This window comes from Pagrus major, chromosome 21 (assembly GCF_040436345.1).
Source record: "Pagrus major chromosome 21, Pma_NU_1.0".
NCBI classification, from domain to species: Eukaryota; Metazoa; Chordata; class Actinopteri; order Spariformes; family Sparidae; genus Pagrus; species Pagrus major.
In genome coordinates, this window is record NC_133235.1 from 15,191,498 (window position 1) to 15,207,937 (window position 16,440).

Here is a 16,440-nt window from a genome sequence, read left to right on the forward strand (position 1 = left end):
GCCTATTAAATAATGGAGAGGCCTTTCTTCTGGGTTCCTGGCTCGTTGCACTGTACCTGCCTTCTGTGAGGGTGGGGGGCGGGGTCGAGAGGCGAGCTGCCTGAATCTGACCGGACCGTGACCCAAGACAGACGTTTATTGATACTGTGGAAACACAATGTCCAAAAGACTGAAACCATCCGGCGCCCAGGGAAGGAAAGGAAGGAAAGAAGAGGAAGAAACACGTGAAAAGGAAAAAGGTACAGTAACGTCAATGTGATGAAGTGAATGAAACTAATATGCATCGTAGTTACCTTGTTGGAGCAGAGTGTTAGCTTGCTAGCTAACTTCGGACGATAGTAGCATTGTTTAATAATCAGTAAATAGCTGAGTCGATGTAAGTTAATGTTACTCCACCTTAAATTCATAAGGGACATTTGGAAAGTTAACGTCAGGCCTGTTCAGGTGTTATTTTAACCTGTTGGCTGTGTTTCTCTGCTTGTATGTCAGTTAAAATGCTATTAGCTTTCCATCCACTTTATAAGTAATAGGGCAGTTGTAAGACTTTGGTTTATTGTGTCACAGTTTATATTTGTTAAAGTTTACATCAGTGTTAAAGTGCAGTTAAAGTGTATTACTGTTAATACTCCATACCTTAGCTTTCCCATATCATTCATAGGCTACATATATATATAGCTATATATAAGTTTCACTGCACTTTACTTTAGTCTATATTAGTCTTATGTATAGCACACACCAAGCATCTGTTTTTTATTAAAATGTAACATCCAGTGGTCACATTTACTTCTCTTCTCTCTTCAGATGCACTTTTAAAATATTTCACCACCACCCCCAGTGACACAGCATCAGGTGCTCCTGTCCCCTACCTCAGCACAGAGAGGGACACAGCATCAGGACTAAAGGCTGCACCAATAGACCTGCTGACTGGCCATCTCTTCTAACTGACAAAGTAAGAAAGGAGTTAGTTCACAGAGGACCATTTCAAATAAAAAACAGTTACACATATCCCAAAAACAAAGATGGGAGAAAGTGTCCACATGACTTTTTTTACCAGAGTCTTAGTCAGTGGGGAAAAATCAAAAGAAGCTGGCTGATGTACTCAAAAAAGAATGATAGCTTGCACTGCTTCTGCTGCAAAAGGTTTCCTCCCAAAGAATACAGACTGTTTTTATTTTGTATGTAAATAGAATATTCTTTAATATGTTTGCGCAATACCTTATTTATATTGTATTTTTAATGTATCACTTGTTTCTTTCTTCAGTTTTTATTTGGTGTGATATTTTTGACTTAAAAGAAATAAAATCTTGAATACATACATGTAGTTTCTGTGTGAGTGTATGAAAATTGATTGTGAAATTGACTGCGATGCAAGGGGGCGCCAGCCAAAATCTTGCCTAGGGCACCAAATTGGTCAGGGCCGGCACTGGTCACAGTGGTTCTGCAAACAACCGATACATTCAAATTTGAACCTGTCATAGGCTACGTACCCTAATGACATTTCCACAGAAGTTTAACATTTCATCTTTATTAACTGTCTTTCATATCAGGAGGTGGAGGGGGTTGTGGTGGAGTTAGAGGTGAGGATGTTGCCCAGCCAGTGACCACAGTTAGAGTCTGCATATCAACATTTGTAAATATGACACCACTGGATATTTTCTGAGGAAACCTCGTGACAGTTATCAGCTGTGTTTATGGCGACCAAAGGAGGTATTTTAAGCCAAAACATGATGTTTTTCCAACTATAACCAAGTGGTTTTTGTGCCTAAGCAGAGCATAAGCACAGAGTTGTGAAAAGAGAGAAATAGAAAATTGAACTCAACGAAACGTAAAGTTTTAACTAATCTTTGGTTTTTGCAGAAACGTACTTTGCCACATATTATTCTTGAGATTGGGTTGGCGTTACATGTTTCCTCATTATTATCAGGTGTGTGAGCGTGTATGAATGGTTATGAATGGTAATCGCTCCTGATGAGCAGGTGGCGCCTTGCATGGTAACGTCTGCCACCAGTGCATGAATGTATGTGTGAACTGACTTGTGTCGTTAAGCTTGGAACAGTTGCTAAGACTAGAAGAGTGCTGTATAAATACAGTCCATTTACCATTTTTTGAGCTGTTTCAAAGAAGTTTTGTCTCCTGTGGGAACCAATAGGCCACAGGCTGAGAGCACCAGACCATGTAAGGTAGTCAGAAAGTACTGAGAAAAGGACTAATTCATATTTGATGGGATTGTCCCATGGCACAATAGGAAAAACACAGAATAACACCATCTTTTTTCCCCTTCACACTCAACTGTAGTGGTTGCTTCTGACACTTTAGAAACCACCGAAGTGCCAAATTGTCATTGCATCAATCCAGAACATCAATAAAACAACTGATATTACTTTTCACACCAGCAGCAGGGTTTTCAAAATTCAAATGCAAGTCTGATTAAAAGGGTTAAGATGGTAATTTTCTGCAGAGAGGGGCAGGAGGGCTGACGTGAGGGAGAGCACTGAGAGGAGAACATGAAGAGATGTGAACAGAGAGAAAAGAGAAACGGCTGAAAGCACAGGCAGCAGGGAAACCTCACATTAGCATTTCCCTCAGGCATCAGCACCTCGTTTTTCTGAAGCACCGCTGCAGAACACTGCTCCAACTTTTCCAACATTTATTACAGTCAGGGAGGTTTTGGATGGGTAAACCCACATGAAGTGATACCACCTAAAACTCATCTTTTCCAGCTTTTAATTAAAACGGTTTTAGAGCAGAAATGTGACTATGAGGTGTCAACAAGAGCTCCTAAATTTGACTTCTTTTAATTTAACTGATCACTGGTTATAATTCTACCTCGACGTTACGTTCAGAAAGTGCTTGATGATTGGCAACATGCACAGTGAGGCAGGTGGGGAAGTTCAACATCAACCCCAAAAACTGCACCAAATTGTACAATAAATGATGAACTACAATGCCTCAAAGAGTTGGTCGTCACACTCACGGGTGGAGATTGACGGTTTTGACGCCACAGAAACGTCTGGAAATGTCTTCAGGTGTCCTTAAAAATATCTAGCTGTGTGACTCGGACTGCACTCGCCTGTTTTGCAGCCTTGTAATAACATCACCAACTTCCCCTCTACCTCTGACGGGTGGCTGATAAGCATATAATGTGAACGTAATATGCCCCGTTTGGTACAAATGTCAACCTTGAACGTTACTGTTGTTTGCAGAAACGTTCACTGCTAACATTATATCGTGGAGATTGGGCAACAATCACTACTTCAGCCAAAATGACTTTGTAGTATTTTCATTCAACTCCAATTTGATCCACTTTAAGGCCGATGATCTTACACCGTCACTCCAGAGTTCCGAAATGAACTCTCTGCTATTTTTCCTCTCCGTATTACTACTTAATTCCTTTAAGATGCCTCTCATCAACATTTCAGAGAGCAGGTAGACGAGCAGCGGGTGACTCTGAGCTCTACTTCACCGGATAAAAGAGCCGAGTCTGACAGATCAGCAGCATCAGCAGCAGCAGGGGAGCAGGTTTGGATGAGGAGATGGGGGTTGGTCGAGGGGACATTAACTTTTTATTTCATGCTGTGTCAGGGACTCTTGAGACAGTGTTTTCAAAGTCAGCACCATGTCTGGAACGAAAAAATGAACCTGTGAGGTGACACGAACATGGCCGTTCAGGCAGGATTCACTTGATGTGGTGCACCTCTCCACCAGATGATGAGTCATAGCTCAGCCACTGTTCGTACTCACCACATCAGACAGTGACAGTTTTAGTTGCACTACATAATTTAGTTCCTTGCAGTTGTTCCTTGTAACGAAGCACTTTGTAACCTGGGTTTTCAAAGTGCTTCTGAAAATTTGAAGATGCTATAAATAAAGCTAGATTAAGGGTTTCATATTAACATTTCCATGTCACGACAGAAACATCAACGTGGCAGATTTCACAGCCCCTGTCCATTAAAAGTTTGCGTAAGAAACAGGAACTCTTCTCTCCAGGCCCTTTGAAATGTGTGTAGATATTCTTTCTCCTCTCCATTTCTCTGTCCGTCTCTCACTCACTGAGGAGGACGAGACGCCTAAAAACGAGATGACTTGAAGCGGAAAAAGTGTAAAAATATGTCATAAATCGGGAGAAATATGGGAGAATTGTGACCCCCGGAGGAAACTGGGAGAGCGCGTCTTCCAAAAAAATTGGCAGGGTTGACTAGTATGCTAACGGTTTTCATCAACCTCGTTTCAGCAGCGGTTTTAAAAACACACATCATCTTGTCTGAAGATTTTATTCTCAGTGCTGGTTGATCTAAATTTCAAATGGTTTCAGAGAGAGAAAACCATCTCTACCCACAGATCCAGTTGAGACAGCAGAGTCTGACCTTACTAACTACACTAACAAGCTTCTCTGGGCTTTTGCTTTAGCCGTGGTGGATCATTATTTTACTTCCTGACAAAGGTGTCAGGCAGCAGAGGAATACTTCTAACAAGCAGACATGGAGGAGGCTGTGCAGCATTTTGAGTCGGGTGAATATGTGCTGAATGAATGAATCCTTAACCGCTCCTCCTCCTCGATTACTTATGGACCTTCTCTGGCGGTCACGGTCGTCCCCGACCGAGCCCAGCTCATTTCTGTCTGTGCTCTCAAAAGAAACGATATTTGTTTCTGAATGCTGTCGGAGGGTCATACACTCGGTGAGAATACTGATGAATGTGAGCACGTCATGTGTTTTATTACTGGGCTCAAGGCTGGTTATGATAGATCACAACTTCCTGCCGGTGCTTTACACAGCTTCATAGCCATGTAATACAGTTAACCTGCGATAAAACACCTACAGACCTCACAGACCAGCAGTGGAGCAGACACACTGCTGAGACCGCTGAAATAGTTTTGAATATTTTAAAGGAAATCGACCAAAACTGAATCACTAAATGGTGGTTCATTATTAAAACTGTGTTTTTCTTCTTGCTCTGTCTGTGTTCTTGTGTCTGTTTTGGATGTATGCTGCCTGCTCTTTTACTTTGTGAGATTTAGTTTTTTCGACCTGGAAAGTGAGGACTTCTTGGTCAAAGGCCTGTTTGAGGGTTAAGGTTGGACTAAAGTTTAGGTTAATTTACTGTATTGCACATTTTGCAAATGCAGTGTAATTTGTCCTTCAGATTCTGTCTTCAATGGGAAAGGGTCAATTCTTTCCCTCCTTGTTCATTGCTCAACTATGGATGTTGGCAAATTAATAGTATTTTCATCCACCTGTGTTCAAGCAGCACTCGAACATCTTTCAGTTGGTGTTGAGCTTGAAACAGAGTGAAGTTTTAGAAAACCTGTTCCAGTGGTTACTGTTTTCCATAGAGTGCTGTAGGGATGATGTATTTTTTCAGGCTAACCTGGAAGTTAGCATCGACCTGGTTCCCTCGACAAAAAGTTTACGGGATTTTTTAATTGGATTTTAAATTATCATGATTATAATCTCTGTGAAAAACACAAGTTTATGATACTTACATGTTTTGTTCAACAGGATAATCTTTGCAGATGTGCAGAAGTGGTGTGGAAGTGCCTGCAATTAGTAGATGTAGGCACTTCCACACCACTTCTGCACTTCTGCAAAGATTATTGGGTCATTCAATCTAGAACGAAACATTATATTTTATGAGCTCTTCATATGTTTTGTTTGTAAAATCTTAATTTACAAAGAACCTAGTAACTAAAGCTGTCAGATAATTGTAGTAAAGTAAAAACTACAATATCTTTCCTCGAGATGTAGTGGAGTAGAAGTATAATGTGGCATGAAAAGAAAAGAAAAAGGACAAGTACCGCAAATTTCAACTGGAGTCCTGCTGTACTTAATTACACTATAATTACAGTATAATTACTAATTAGGTCTGGGTGAGGTGCTCGGGACAGTGTTATATTAATGAAAAGACCTCACAAGTATAAAAGTACTAACGTGTGAGATGTACTTGTCTGTGATAACCTGCCTCTCAGCCCCTGGCAATGAATTATACCTGCGATGTGCAAACACACACACACACACACACACACACACACACACACACACACACACACACCATCTATTTCCTCTTGCCTCCCTCTTTCATGCTCTTCTCTCACCTCTCAATTTCCTTCCTCATCATCGTCGCCTCACTTGTATGCTGTCTTAGTGATTACTTGTCGGTGAGGATGGACTGATTTCTCCTGTGTGTGTGTGTGTGTGTGTGTGTGTGTGTGTGTGTGTGTGTGTGTGTGTGTGTGTGTGTGTGTGTGTGTGTGTGTGTGTATGTGTGTGTGTGCGTGCGTACATGTGCGCGTGGGCGTGTTCCCAGGTGGTCCAGCCTCAGGGAAATCTCTGCAGTGTGAGCGGATGGAGGAGAGGTTCGGCCTGCGTCGCGTCGCTCTCGGCGACCTGCTGTGTTCGGAGCTGCAGTCTCACAGTGACAGAGGGCGTCACCTGCGGGACGTCCTGGAGAGAGGAGAGCAGCTGCCAGAGGTCAGTGTCCTTCTTTAACTCTGCTATCAACGATGCTACCAGCTGCACTTAGAGAGCTGTGAGGAGGGAAAACATATTTTTCTTACACAGCTGTTCATCTTTTGTCCTGATGATTCAACTGAGAGAGTTTAATGTCCATCCTAAGTGTAGAATAGCTCCAACAGGAACAGTCAGGTAGCAGTTTAGAAAAATCAAGCTGGAATCAGGTTTACAGCACAAAGAAAATATATTGTGTGCTTCTCAGACATTTTTTTGCAGGATGACAATAGTTGTTTTGCAAGAATGGAAGTTTTTAAATTTGCATGTTTATTCAAGAAGTAGTACATTTCACCAATAATTTCTCGTGTATTTTTACATTGCAGTCTTCACAAAGGGGTTTGTTTGCAATGTATACAACGGGATATTAAGTATGAGCAGTTGTAATTTTGCTTGAACATGAAATCAAACAATAAGGATGTCAGAGAACCACCCACACTGTCTGATTAGCAGGTGATCTCTTTTGGATCAACAACATGACAGCAGTGAGCACTGTGCAGCAGGCTGAGCCATCAAAATAATACCTTCATAAACAAGATCTTACAGATTATTATTAAAAGACAGACAGCTGAAGAAGTGCAGGCAGACAAATCCTGAAAACTGCAACGTGGCAGCTCTCATGCTGAGAAAGTACTGATATGCTATAGAACATGTTTTTCTGCCAAGAGCCTAATGAAACAAATAGAAGAGGGAGGGCTGCGGGTGATTATTATACAGTCAAGAGTGCTCAAAATGGCTTTTTACTGAGATTGCACATCTGCACACAGTGTACCAGACAGAGCTGGCATGGCTGTCTGAGCCTGTATTGGAGCTGGAAGCGGCTGCTGACAGAGTGTGTAAACCAGATAAATCTATCTGCAACTCCAAATACTCTCAGAGGAAAACACATTTTCTGAGACGACATAAACATATTCATCAGGGCAGAAAGTCAACTTCAGTCCAGCAAACTGTTCAGTCTCAGTTTTTGGAGGGGTTTGGGGTTCTCCAGCAAAAAGGGGAAGCATTTATTTTCACTATAATCCCATACATAGATGATGACATCATCATGACTATTATGGTCATGGGTTTTTGGCCATTTCTGTAATCAAACATCTAAAAGCAAAATATTATCGAGGTTTAGAGGTCCTTGATGTGAAAAGGTTTGAAGAGCACAGCTCTATAATATATAATTGAATATGAGTGAGATACTTAAATTATCCAAAGAGGACTAAGGAAGTGATTGTTAAAGATCCCCTGCAGATATTTTTAAACAGTGATGGAAGAACTACTCATATCATAATTACTTAAGTAAAAGTAGCAATTCTACTCTCTAAAAACACTCTGTTTCATGTACAAGTCCTGCTTTCATGATTTCACTTACGTATTAACAGCAAAGTATACTTAAAATATAAATCAAAGTAAACTTGTTCAGCCAAATGGTCCCTATGAGAGAGTTATCATATCAAATTATCATTATCATTACCGATGCTTCAAAGGAGGCATATTATTCTCCTTTTCAAGTTCACCATTTTATTTTGGTTTACTACTAGAATAGGTTTACATGCTTTAATGCTCAAAAAACACATCAGTTGTCTCCCAGTGCTGCAATGTATCACGCCTCTGTCTGAAACACTCACAGGTTTTAGCTCCTGTCTCTTTAAGGCCCCCCTCCTGAATTCCCAGTCTCCTCTGATTGGTCATTTCAAACATGCCTGAGCCAGCACCACTAACAACAACAGAGCAGCTGTGCTAAATCTATTATTACATGCCAAACTAGCCGCTAGGCATTAACTATGCAAATGTGTGACTATGTTACGAAGTGTGATGTCACAAAGTGAATTAAAGGCGGTACTACTGATGAGGCGTTTTAGGAGCAGTGTTTTCTGCGGGAGAGATGAGCTTCTGTTGGTGGGGACTTTGACATATATAAAAAAGGTCAATTATTTTGTTTCAATTTCTTAAAACTATCTACTCCTATGTAACAAGATACAAGATGGCTCTCACCAGTCTCAGTGTATCTGCACTAAAGGTTTTAAGCAAAATCCTGCTCACACGTCTCACAGGTCTTTAACTCAGATTTAATGTGAGTTCGGAGAAACCTTTCCGCTTCAGCAAATGAATGTGAAAACAGCCTCCAAGTGTCAATCTCTGCTCTGCACATACATCATTCTGCACAGTGAAGGTTGAACATCCAAGAAGGAGCCGTAAGACCCTAGACTTTAAGAATGTATAATCAGGACAGAAATACAGTAAAGTTTAATATTAATGTAATGGGATTTAGCATCCAGCTATACACAGTTGAGGGTGGGTCTGCTGTGTACAGCATTCATTATCATAATAACACATTTTCAGTACAGTAACAGTGTAGCTCCTGGGATGGCACCATCAGTCTCTGAGTCCACGGTCAATAAGTTCAACGACTAACAGATTCCCATGAGAATACCTGCAGACATTCACAGTCCCACGAGGATAACTCTTAATGAGTGGTCTCTGACTTCTCATCTGGTGTCAGAGGAGGTCAAAATGTACACCGGGACTATTGACTGTACAGCTGCACTTTGAGCTTAAATGGTAAGGTGACATACTAACATTGGTATTTCAGTCGGAAACACTCTTGGTGAGGATTTGGTAGACGGAGTTTTCAAACAATCCAAGTCCCAATTAAGATTCTGTAGGAAATCTAATCCCCTCATAACAAACACATGCTGGAGCATCAAATGAACAAAAAACAAAAATATGCCATATATAGGGAGCTGTTGTAGCGAACTGTGTGCCCATGAGAGTGCCCACATCGCCTCAGTGGGCTTTACAATGTGTACGGTGAACATCCTCTGTCCTTACACCCTTGAGAGAATATCTGATACAGATAAATTATATCAAATCTATGTAAAGAGTGTGGATCCAGGAGGACGACTGAGTAGGTCGAGGCATCACCAAGTGGTGTCTGAGCCTGCGCTCAACCGTGGTGACCTGGAAGAGGACGGGCCACACAAGACAATTACACAAAAAAAAAAAACATCATGATAATAATAATATTAGCATTTGTCCAAATGGGATTTAAATCACACAACAAATGCAGTGTGGCAGGTGGAGGTTAGAAATACTCGTCTTCCTGGCCTGCAACAGTGATGTATTTTCCTCCTGGTGAATATTAATCCTCAGTAACAAACCTGTGGCTGTCTGGGAGCTTTTTAATTGAACTATGCGGTGTAAGAGTCTGACATTTCACATCAAAACACAAGAGCCACCTGTCACATCCTTGCTTCACATGTTCAAAGGTGTGTACGTGTGTGTTGTTTGGTCATCGCTCTCCAAAGCGTCTTTCGGCCGGAGTGAGTCACAAATATTGACTGGACTCCACATGTAAGGGATTTAAAAAAGAATATTTATTCTGGCTGCCTGTTTATTCATCCCGCCCGGCAAACTGTTGTCTGGACTTTTAGCCTTTTGTCTGTCCGGGGAGGATTTATTGATCAGTGTTCTTTATGTTCAAGAAGTCACGGCAGCCTTCAAACACCAGAGCCAAAATTATTATTTCAGGTTGGCAATATTATATTTTTCTTACTGTCAACAAATCCTGTAAAAAGACCAAAACCAGTGATGAATCGATCCTAGAGCTCCACTCTTGTCCATTAAAAACACATCAGTGAGCCACACTGTTGCACTCGGTGGCATGTTCCTTCAATATCATGAACATGATCAATGTTGTTTATTTTCAATCCCACACACACCATTCTGCTGCCAGACATACTCACTAGAGCTCCAAATGTGTCTTAATCCGCCGCTGAAAATAGTCCCCAACAAAAGCCCTATTAGCTCCTGTTTGAGGAACATTTGCTGAAAACTACAGCACCCTGATTTTTGGTAAATAAGTTAGCCTCTCTAAAAAATACATTTATGTCAGAGAATCACTGATTAACCAGCCAGAGACCTGAATCAGCCGGTTTTCAGGAAAAATCATATATCTGAAACTGTGCCAATCACATTTACCTACATGCCGCCAGCCCCCCAATGCGACCATCATTTTCAGGTCAGTTTGAGTCATTTACACTTTCTCCTGTTAAGACAAACACTGAGCTGAGGAGAGACAGTGTCAACACATTTCTGCTACAAGGAATAAAAAACTTAATTCTGGAGCCAGAGAAGGAATGTGTGATGTATTACTCCAATAGAGGCTTCTGCTGGATTTCTTTATCCTCTCTATAATAAAAATACGAAAACTGTCACTGTTGCAGTTCCATAGTCCGCAGGAAAGGTAAATAAAAGTCACAGATGATTTAATGCCTTTGCAAGGCGGCTCTGACAGCGGGTGTTGCTCATGTACTTTCTCTGTACACTTTTTCTGAGCTGATCTATAAGTTACCAAGACCACCAATCTCTAGCAATTCAACTGCAGAAAAAAACATACTGTACCTCGCGAGGCAGCTGGATTCATGAGATCGCTCATATTTGTTATGAGGGCTGATTTCTGACACTTCAAAACACAAAAATTTGATTTGACTCTGGATTATTTCAAAAATCGGGACACTGTTTCTGGAAAGAAATATCAATGGCTGTTTTTCTAAATGTATTTTTTCCATGTTTGAGTCTCACTAACTCAATTCCATTCAAGCCAAACTATCTGACTGTCTTGATACCACTATAAGTGAGTGAGAAATCCCTCTGCTTTTGAAAATTTCTAATTTTGGACTCAAGGTTTGGAAGAAAACGGATCCACTGAATAGATTTGAAAGGCGACGTAAAGACACTCAGCGCAGATTTATAACTTCCTGTTGTCTCAGTGGAGAAAGCCAAAGCTCGGCTGTCTAAGCTTCTTACAGCACATTGGGGTCATGTCCCATGTGTTCGCCAACATCGTCACTGCTTATTTTTATGATGTGTGAGAGAGTTAGTTATGGAGAGAGAGAAACAGTGATAGAGAGTGAATAATCCCCTGCTGGGATTACTGAAGTTAACCCCAGCAGGTTTACAGCCCAACACATTACAAAAATACAGTAATAAAAAATCACACCTCACTGGCTCACCGGTGAGCGTCTGTAAAACGCTTTTGTACTGTTGATTTAAAGATATCATATGTAACATTTCTGCATTAAAAGGTCTAAAAACAACTAGATCTTTGTTGTATATCTTGTTGAGTTGTGTATTTATGTTCAAACACAACTACTTTTTATTTTTTCACCTGTTACAGTAATTTCCGGGAGACAGTCAGACAATAAAGATGAAATTTTCCTTTACCCTCTTTGAAAGAGAGAGAGAATGGGAGCGATAGAAAGAAGAGAGCACACAGGAAAAATACTGCCTTTAAAAATAGGAAAAAATAGGCGAGACTCTGAATCTTTAAATGACACGCACTGCAGCCTTGCATGAGGCTTTTAGCGCTAACCTTTTTAGAGAAAAGAAGGTGTTCTGTCATGCGCCACCTACTCAGGATACGTGTCACAGTCGACTATTTTCATTTTATGTGACTTTAAATACTAATGTGCATTTCATTTAGAAGCAAATATTCTACACTCCACTACATTTATCTGACTGTTGCAATAACATATTCAGATTAAGATCTTCTATAAAAAAGAAAAAACATTTGACAGAAAAAAAGAGTTCACAGAGGGATGGATTCACTCTCACCTTCATAATCTGAGCTGAAGCCAAAAACCTTTAATATTTCATGTGCTTATTTTCCTGTGGGTGGATGCTCCATACGATTTGATGGATCTCTCGCAGCTCAGGGTCTCAGCCCGGGTTAAGGGATTGGTCATGAATAATCAGTTCAGAGCGGGTCTGACTTTTGACAAGGTCGCATCGTCTCAAAATGTAAACAAGTGGAACCATTTCCCTCCTTCTTCTTCTTCTCCTGTGGGTTTTTCTTTAGAGGGCTGAGATCACCGTAAACCGAAAATATTTTAAAAAGTCGGTAAAGGACTTAACTTGAGCACCGACAATCAAAAATCAATGGTGGTCGGGGGCTTATTGATCGGAGCATCTCGCAGTTGACCTTTAATGACAGTGGTTTCTGAGCCAGAATAAAAATGTCTAGTTTTGGGTTCAGTCAGACAATTTAAAAACATCCACTGGAGTAGATGAGTGGAGTAACCACCTGCAGAGTTAGCAGGCTCAACTGTTTGACCCTCACCTGTGAAAACATCACACAGGATAGCTGTCCAGATAGATATCCAATCACCGTCCGGTTTGGCTTTGTTAAAACAATCATGTTACATGTTTCCCTCCTCCGTCTCTCCCCGTGTTTCCTGTCCTCAGTTGCCAGATTATTAGGTGCTGTTGGCTAAAGCTGCTGCAGTGTAATAAAACAGTCCTATTATAAATCCTCCCTCTGTGATCGTTCTAATGTTCTAATTTTGATTAAACTGTTTCAGAGAGGTGTTGATTTAACTTTACGGCCATTTTGGGGGCTGCAGTTTGTGCTGCTGATGAGGACTGAGAAGGGTTTCTAATATCTGGTCGACCCTAATTGATACAAATAGGGAGGGCAAATTATTACAAACACATTTAACCGTTATTAGAGTTCGATGTTATTGCTGGATTCGGCATCTGTAACTACACTTGCATATATGAGCACAGACTGTAAGAGAGTTATTTATGCACAATGAATAATCATATATCAGTGCATACCTATCTGCATGCTTGAGTAAATACAAGGGGGTTCTGTAGGAGAAGCAGTCTTGTAACACTGTTGGACTCATTATGGACAGTTTAAAAACAAATGATCAAAAATCGATACAGCAGAACCAGAGATATCAGCTTTTTAATTCCACACATTCTTCCTCCTTTTCAAAACCTGATGCCTACATTACCCACGATACAACTTAGCCACTGAGTGACATCACTGGAGGCAATTTATCAGATCACATGCAGCTTCCTCTGGAGCAACAAAAGGCTACATACTACTTTTATTACTTATTCAGTAGTACTCCCCAAGACCCGTAAACACACTTTAATGTGTAAAATACCTTTTAAGTGAATTGATTGATGAGTAAAATGTAATGAAAATGACTACTATGAAAGATAATATCTGTCATTTGCAGCTGTTCGTGCATGTTTATTTAGGATTGTGCACATTCAACAGACGTTAACATAAACAATATCCCCTCAGATAGTTAAATACTTAAAAGAAATCAAGGTTTCAAGGTTTATATTTCTGTTGATATTGTACTTTCCTTTTTCAATCTGAATCTCTAGGGCCCCCTGGAGGAGCCCCCAGGACTCACACACAAACACTTGCATATCCCTTCTTTTTGAGGCTATCTGAGTTGATTCGTACATGAAGCATCAAATGTGGTTTATATGATAGTTAATGCTCGTGCTGTGTGTGTGTGTTTAATCTCCAGGACACACTTCTGGAGCTGCTGTGTGAGGCGGTGGTGTCGTCGGTGCGGCACGGGAAAGGTGTGGTGGTCAGCGGCTTCCCCAGAGACCTGAGACGGGCGGAGGAGTACGAGGCCAAGGTCAGAGTGCCGGACTGACTGAACGATTGACCGATCAGTTGACTGTTAAATTAATCTGCAACTACTTTGATAAACGATGAATCAGTTGAAGAAAAAAAAAATTCTCTGATTCCAGTTTCTTAAAGGTGCACTGTGTAGTTTGGGAAAGAAATCAGAAGAGAAAGATCTTCATTGGCTGATTTTTTTTTATGCCAAAGCAAACTAACTTAACAAACTCTCTTTGTTTTCATGTCTGAATAAACAAACTGACCTTAAAGGACAACACAGTTTCATACTGTTTATATGTGGCGGACCCTGCCACCTTTCTAGCTTCAAACAGTGTTCTTGGGACCTTATTTTCCTCTGAGAACAGCTTGTTTATTCACTTATGGAAAAAAATAATATTTCTGAGTTTGTATTATTACCTCATTCATATTGTAAATATTAAAATCTGAGATTGAATTTCTTCTCCAAAACTACATAGTGCCCCTTTAAATGTGACAAAACAAGAAATTTTTAGACCCTGATTGACATTTTCTGACATTTCATACACCAAGAAACTAATCGATTCATCGACGATGACAATAACTGTTAGTTGCGGACAGACAGCAGTGCTCAGTAATTAAATATGACTCATGTACTAATACAGGAGTAAAAAATATGGACACAATGGTAGAAAATGGGGATTCGTGACAAACAGAAATGACGTGTTCATCATGACATTTACAAGCTTTGCACAAAAAGCAACAAATGGAGTCAAAATGTCACTTTTTGACGGATGCAGATACAACGGTACAGTGACGTACAGTAGGAGGGAAGATGTAGCCTTTGTTGCTGACTTTCCTCGTCCTCTACCTGTGTGTCAGGTGGGGGAGCCCAGCGCGGTGCTCCTGCTGAGCTGCTCGGCCGACACCATGTCCAGTCGTCTGCAGTGCCGTGGCAGATCCACCTCCACCTTCCACCCCGGCTCAGACAGAGACGACGTCCCGCACAGGAGGGTTGAGAGCTTCTGCAGCGACAGCCAGGCGGTGGCATCTCATTATGAAGGCAAGAGGCTTCTGCACATGGTAAGTTTTATTTTGATTGACACTTTAATGAATGTGCATGTGCAGATTATTTAGCAACACAGTGTAGAGAAGGCTGGGATGTGAACACAGGAGCCAACTTGCTCTGTTTCCACTGACATGAGGGTCAGCAGATAATCAAAGAGTTTCTGTTTGGGGTTGAACTGGGCTGTTTGAACATTTAAATGCCACATCAGGTGCTGAGTGTGTGTACGTGTCTGTGTGTGTGAGTGTGTGTGTGTGTGTGTGTGTGTGTGTGTGTGTGAGAGAGAGAGAGAGTTTAAATGCCACAGCAGATATGGAGGTCATCAGTCTGCTGTGAGCCAGCACTGCAGCAGACTGATGTCCTCGACTGCACGTTGAGACGCTGATGCTTTCTGAAGGCTCCGTCGTGTCTCCGTCCGCAGATCGACGCAGAGAGGTCGCCGGAAGAAGTGTTCACCCAGATCTGCCAGGTGATGGAGACCTTCTGATTTTCCATCTCCTCCCGCCCTAAACTCTGCTGTCCGCGAGGTCCGCGTGTGAAGACCTTCTCTCTCCACAGAGACTCACCCACATCCCCTCACACCTGCACCAGAACTCCATCATTGAACTCAGTGGTATGCATGTCCCTTAAAAGCAATCAGTGAAACCTTTCTGCTTTTTGACACTGATGAAGCGCCTGGTTGTCACGTTCTGCTTCACCTACTCGCATTGTCTCTCTCTCTCTCTGCATTGACCTCAATATATGCTGCCAACTGCCAGACCAGGGCAGATAACTGTACTGAGACAAAAGCATTCCCCTGCTGTGACTGAGAGCATGTTTCTAGTTGAATGTGAAGTCCCTCCTTCCATTCCCCCCCTGGAGGAGCTGAGAGAGGGTTCCCGCCATGCTAGAAAGTGGAAATGTCAGTGTGTGTGCTCATGCTCTCAGGCACAGCATCATGTTTTTTATTGTAACAAGCATGCAAGAATCACAATCAAGCTTAACTTGGACTTTTGTGCATTGAATAAAAAGCAGACAAGAGTATTAAAGAATATCGCATTTGTATGTTTTCAAGCTCATCGTGCAGGTGCTTGTTTGAGTCTGGTATTTAACATTCAATAAAGCCAGTGCATTTGCTAAATGGAGGATTTCTGAGTGTGTGCTTTGGTGTTTTGCGTACGTGTGTGTGAGGACAGGAGATAGTCACAGCTTATCTGACAGCCCCATCTGCTGGTGAGAAGATCGCAAGAAAAGGTCCTGTTTAAAATGCACAAGAACAGAATTTGGGTGTCCACCTTGCAGCCGATACAAGATGTGGATCAAACAAAATGCAAACAAAACTGCAGCACCCGAACTGTCAGGGAGTGTTTGAAGTAAACGGCAAATGGTCAACTGTTAGGAGCATATATGGAAAGAAAAAACATTTTCACACCTGGTTTCTAAACCATTTTAGCGCTCTAATTATTTTTCTTTCTTTTTCAACACTATTT

At 41.3% G+C, this 16,440-nt stretch overlaps 1 protein-coding gene across 1 annotated transcript in view; it reads left to right on the plus strand.

Annotated features, from left to right (window-relative positions):
• Positions 1-16,096, plus strand: part of ak5 (adenylate kinase 5) — a 75,406-nt gene extending 59,310 nt beyond the window's left edge. Inside the window, exons 11-14 of the mRNA XM_073492083.1 lie at positions 6,304-6,467; positions 13,826-13,942; positions 14,788-14,988; positions 15,393-16,096. Coding sequence (XP_073348184.1) covers positions 6,304-6,467; positions 13,826-13,942; positions 14,788-14,988; positions 15,393-15,458 — 548 coding nt within the window. The 3' untranslated portion in view covers positions 15,459-16,096. The remainder of the gene's footprint in view (positions 1-6,303; positions 6,468-13,825; positions 13,943-14,787; positions 14,989-15,392) is intronic.
• The last annotated feature ends 344 nt before the right edge of the window (positions 16,097-16,440 follow it).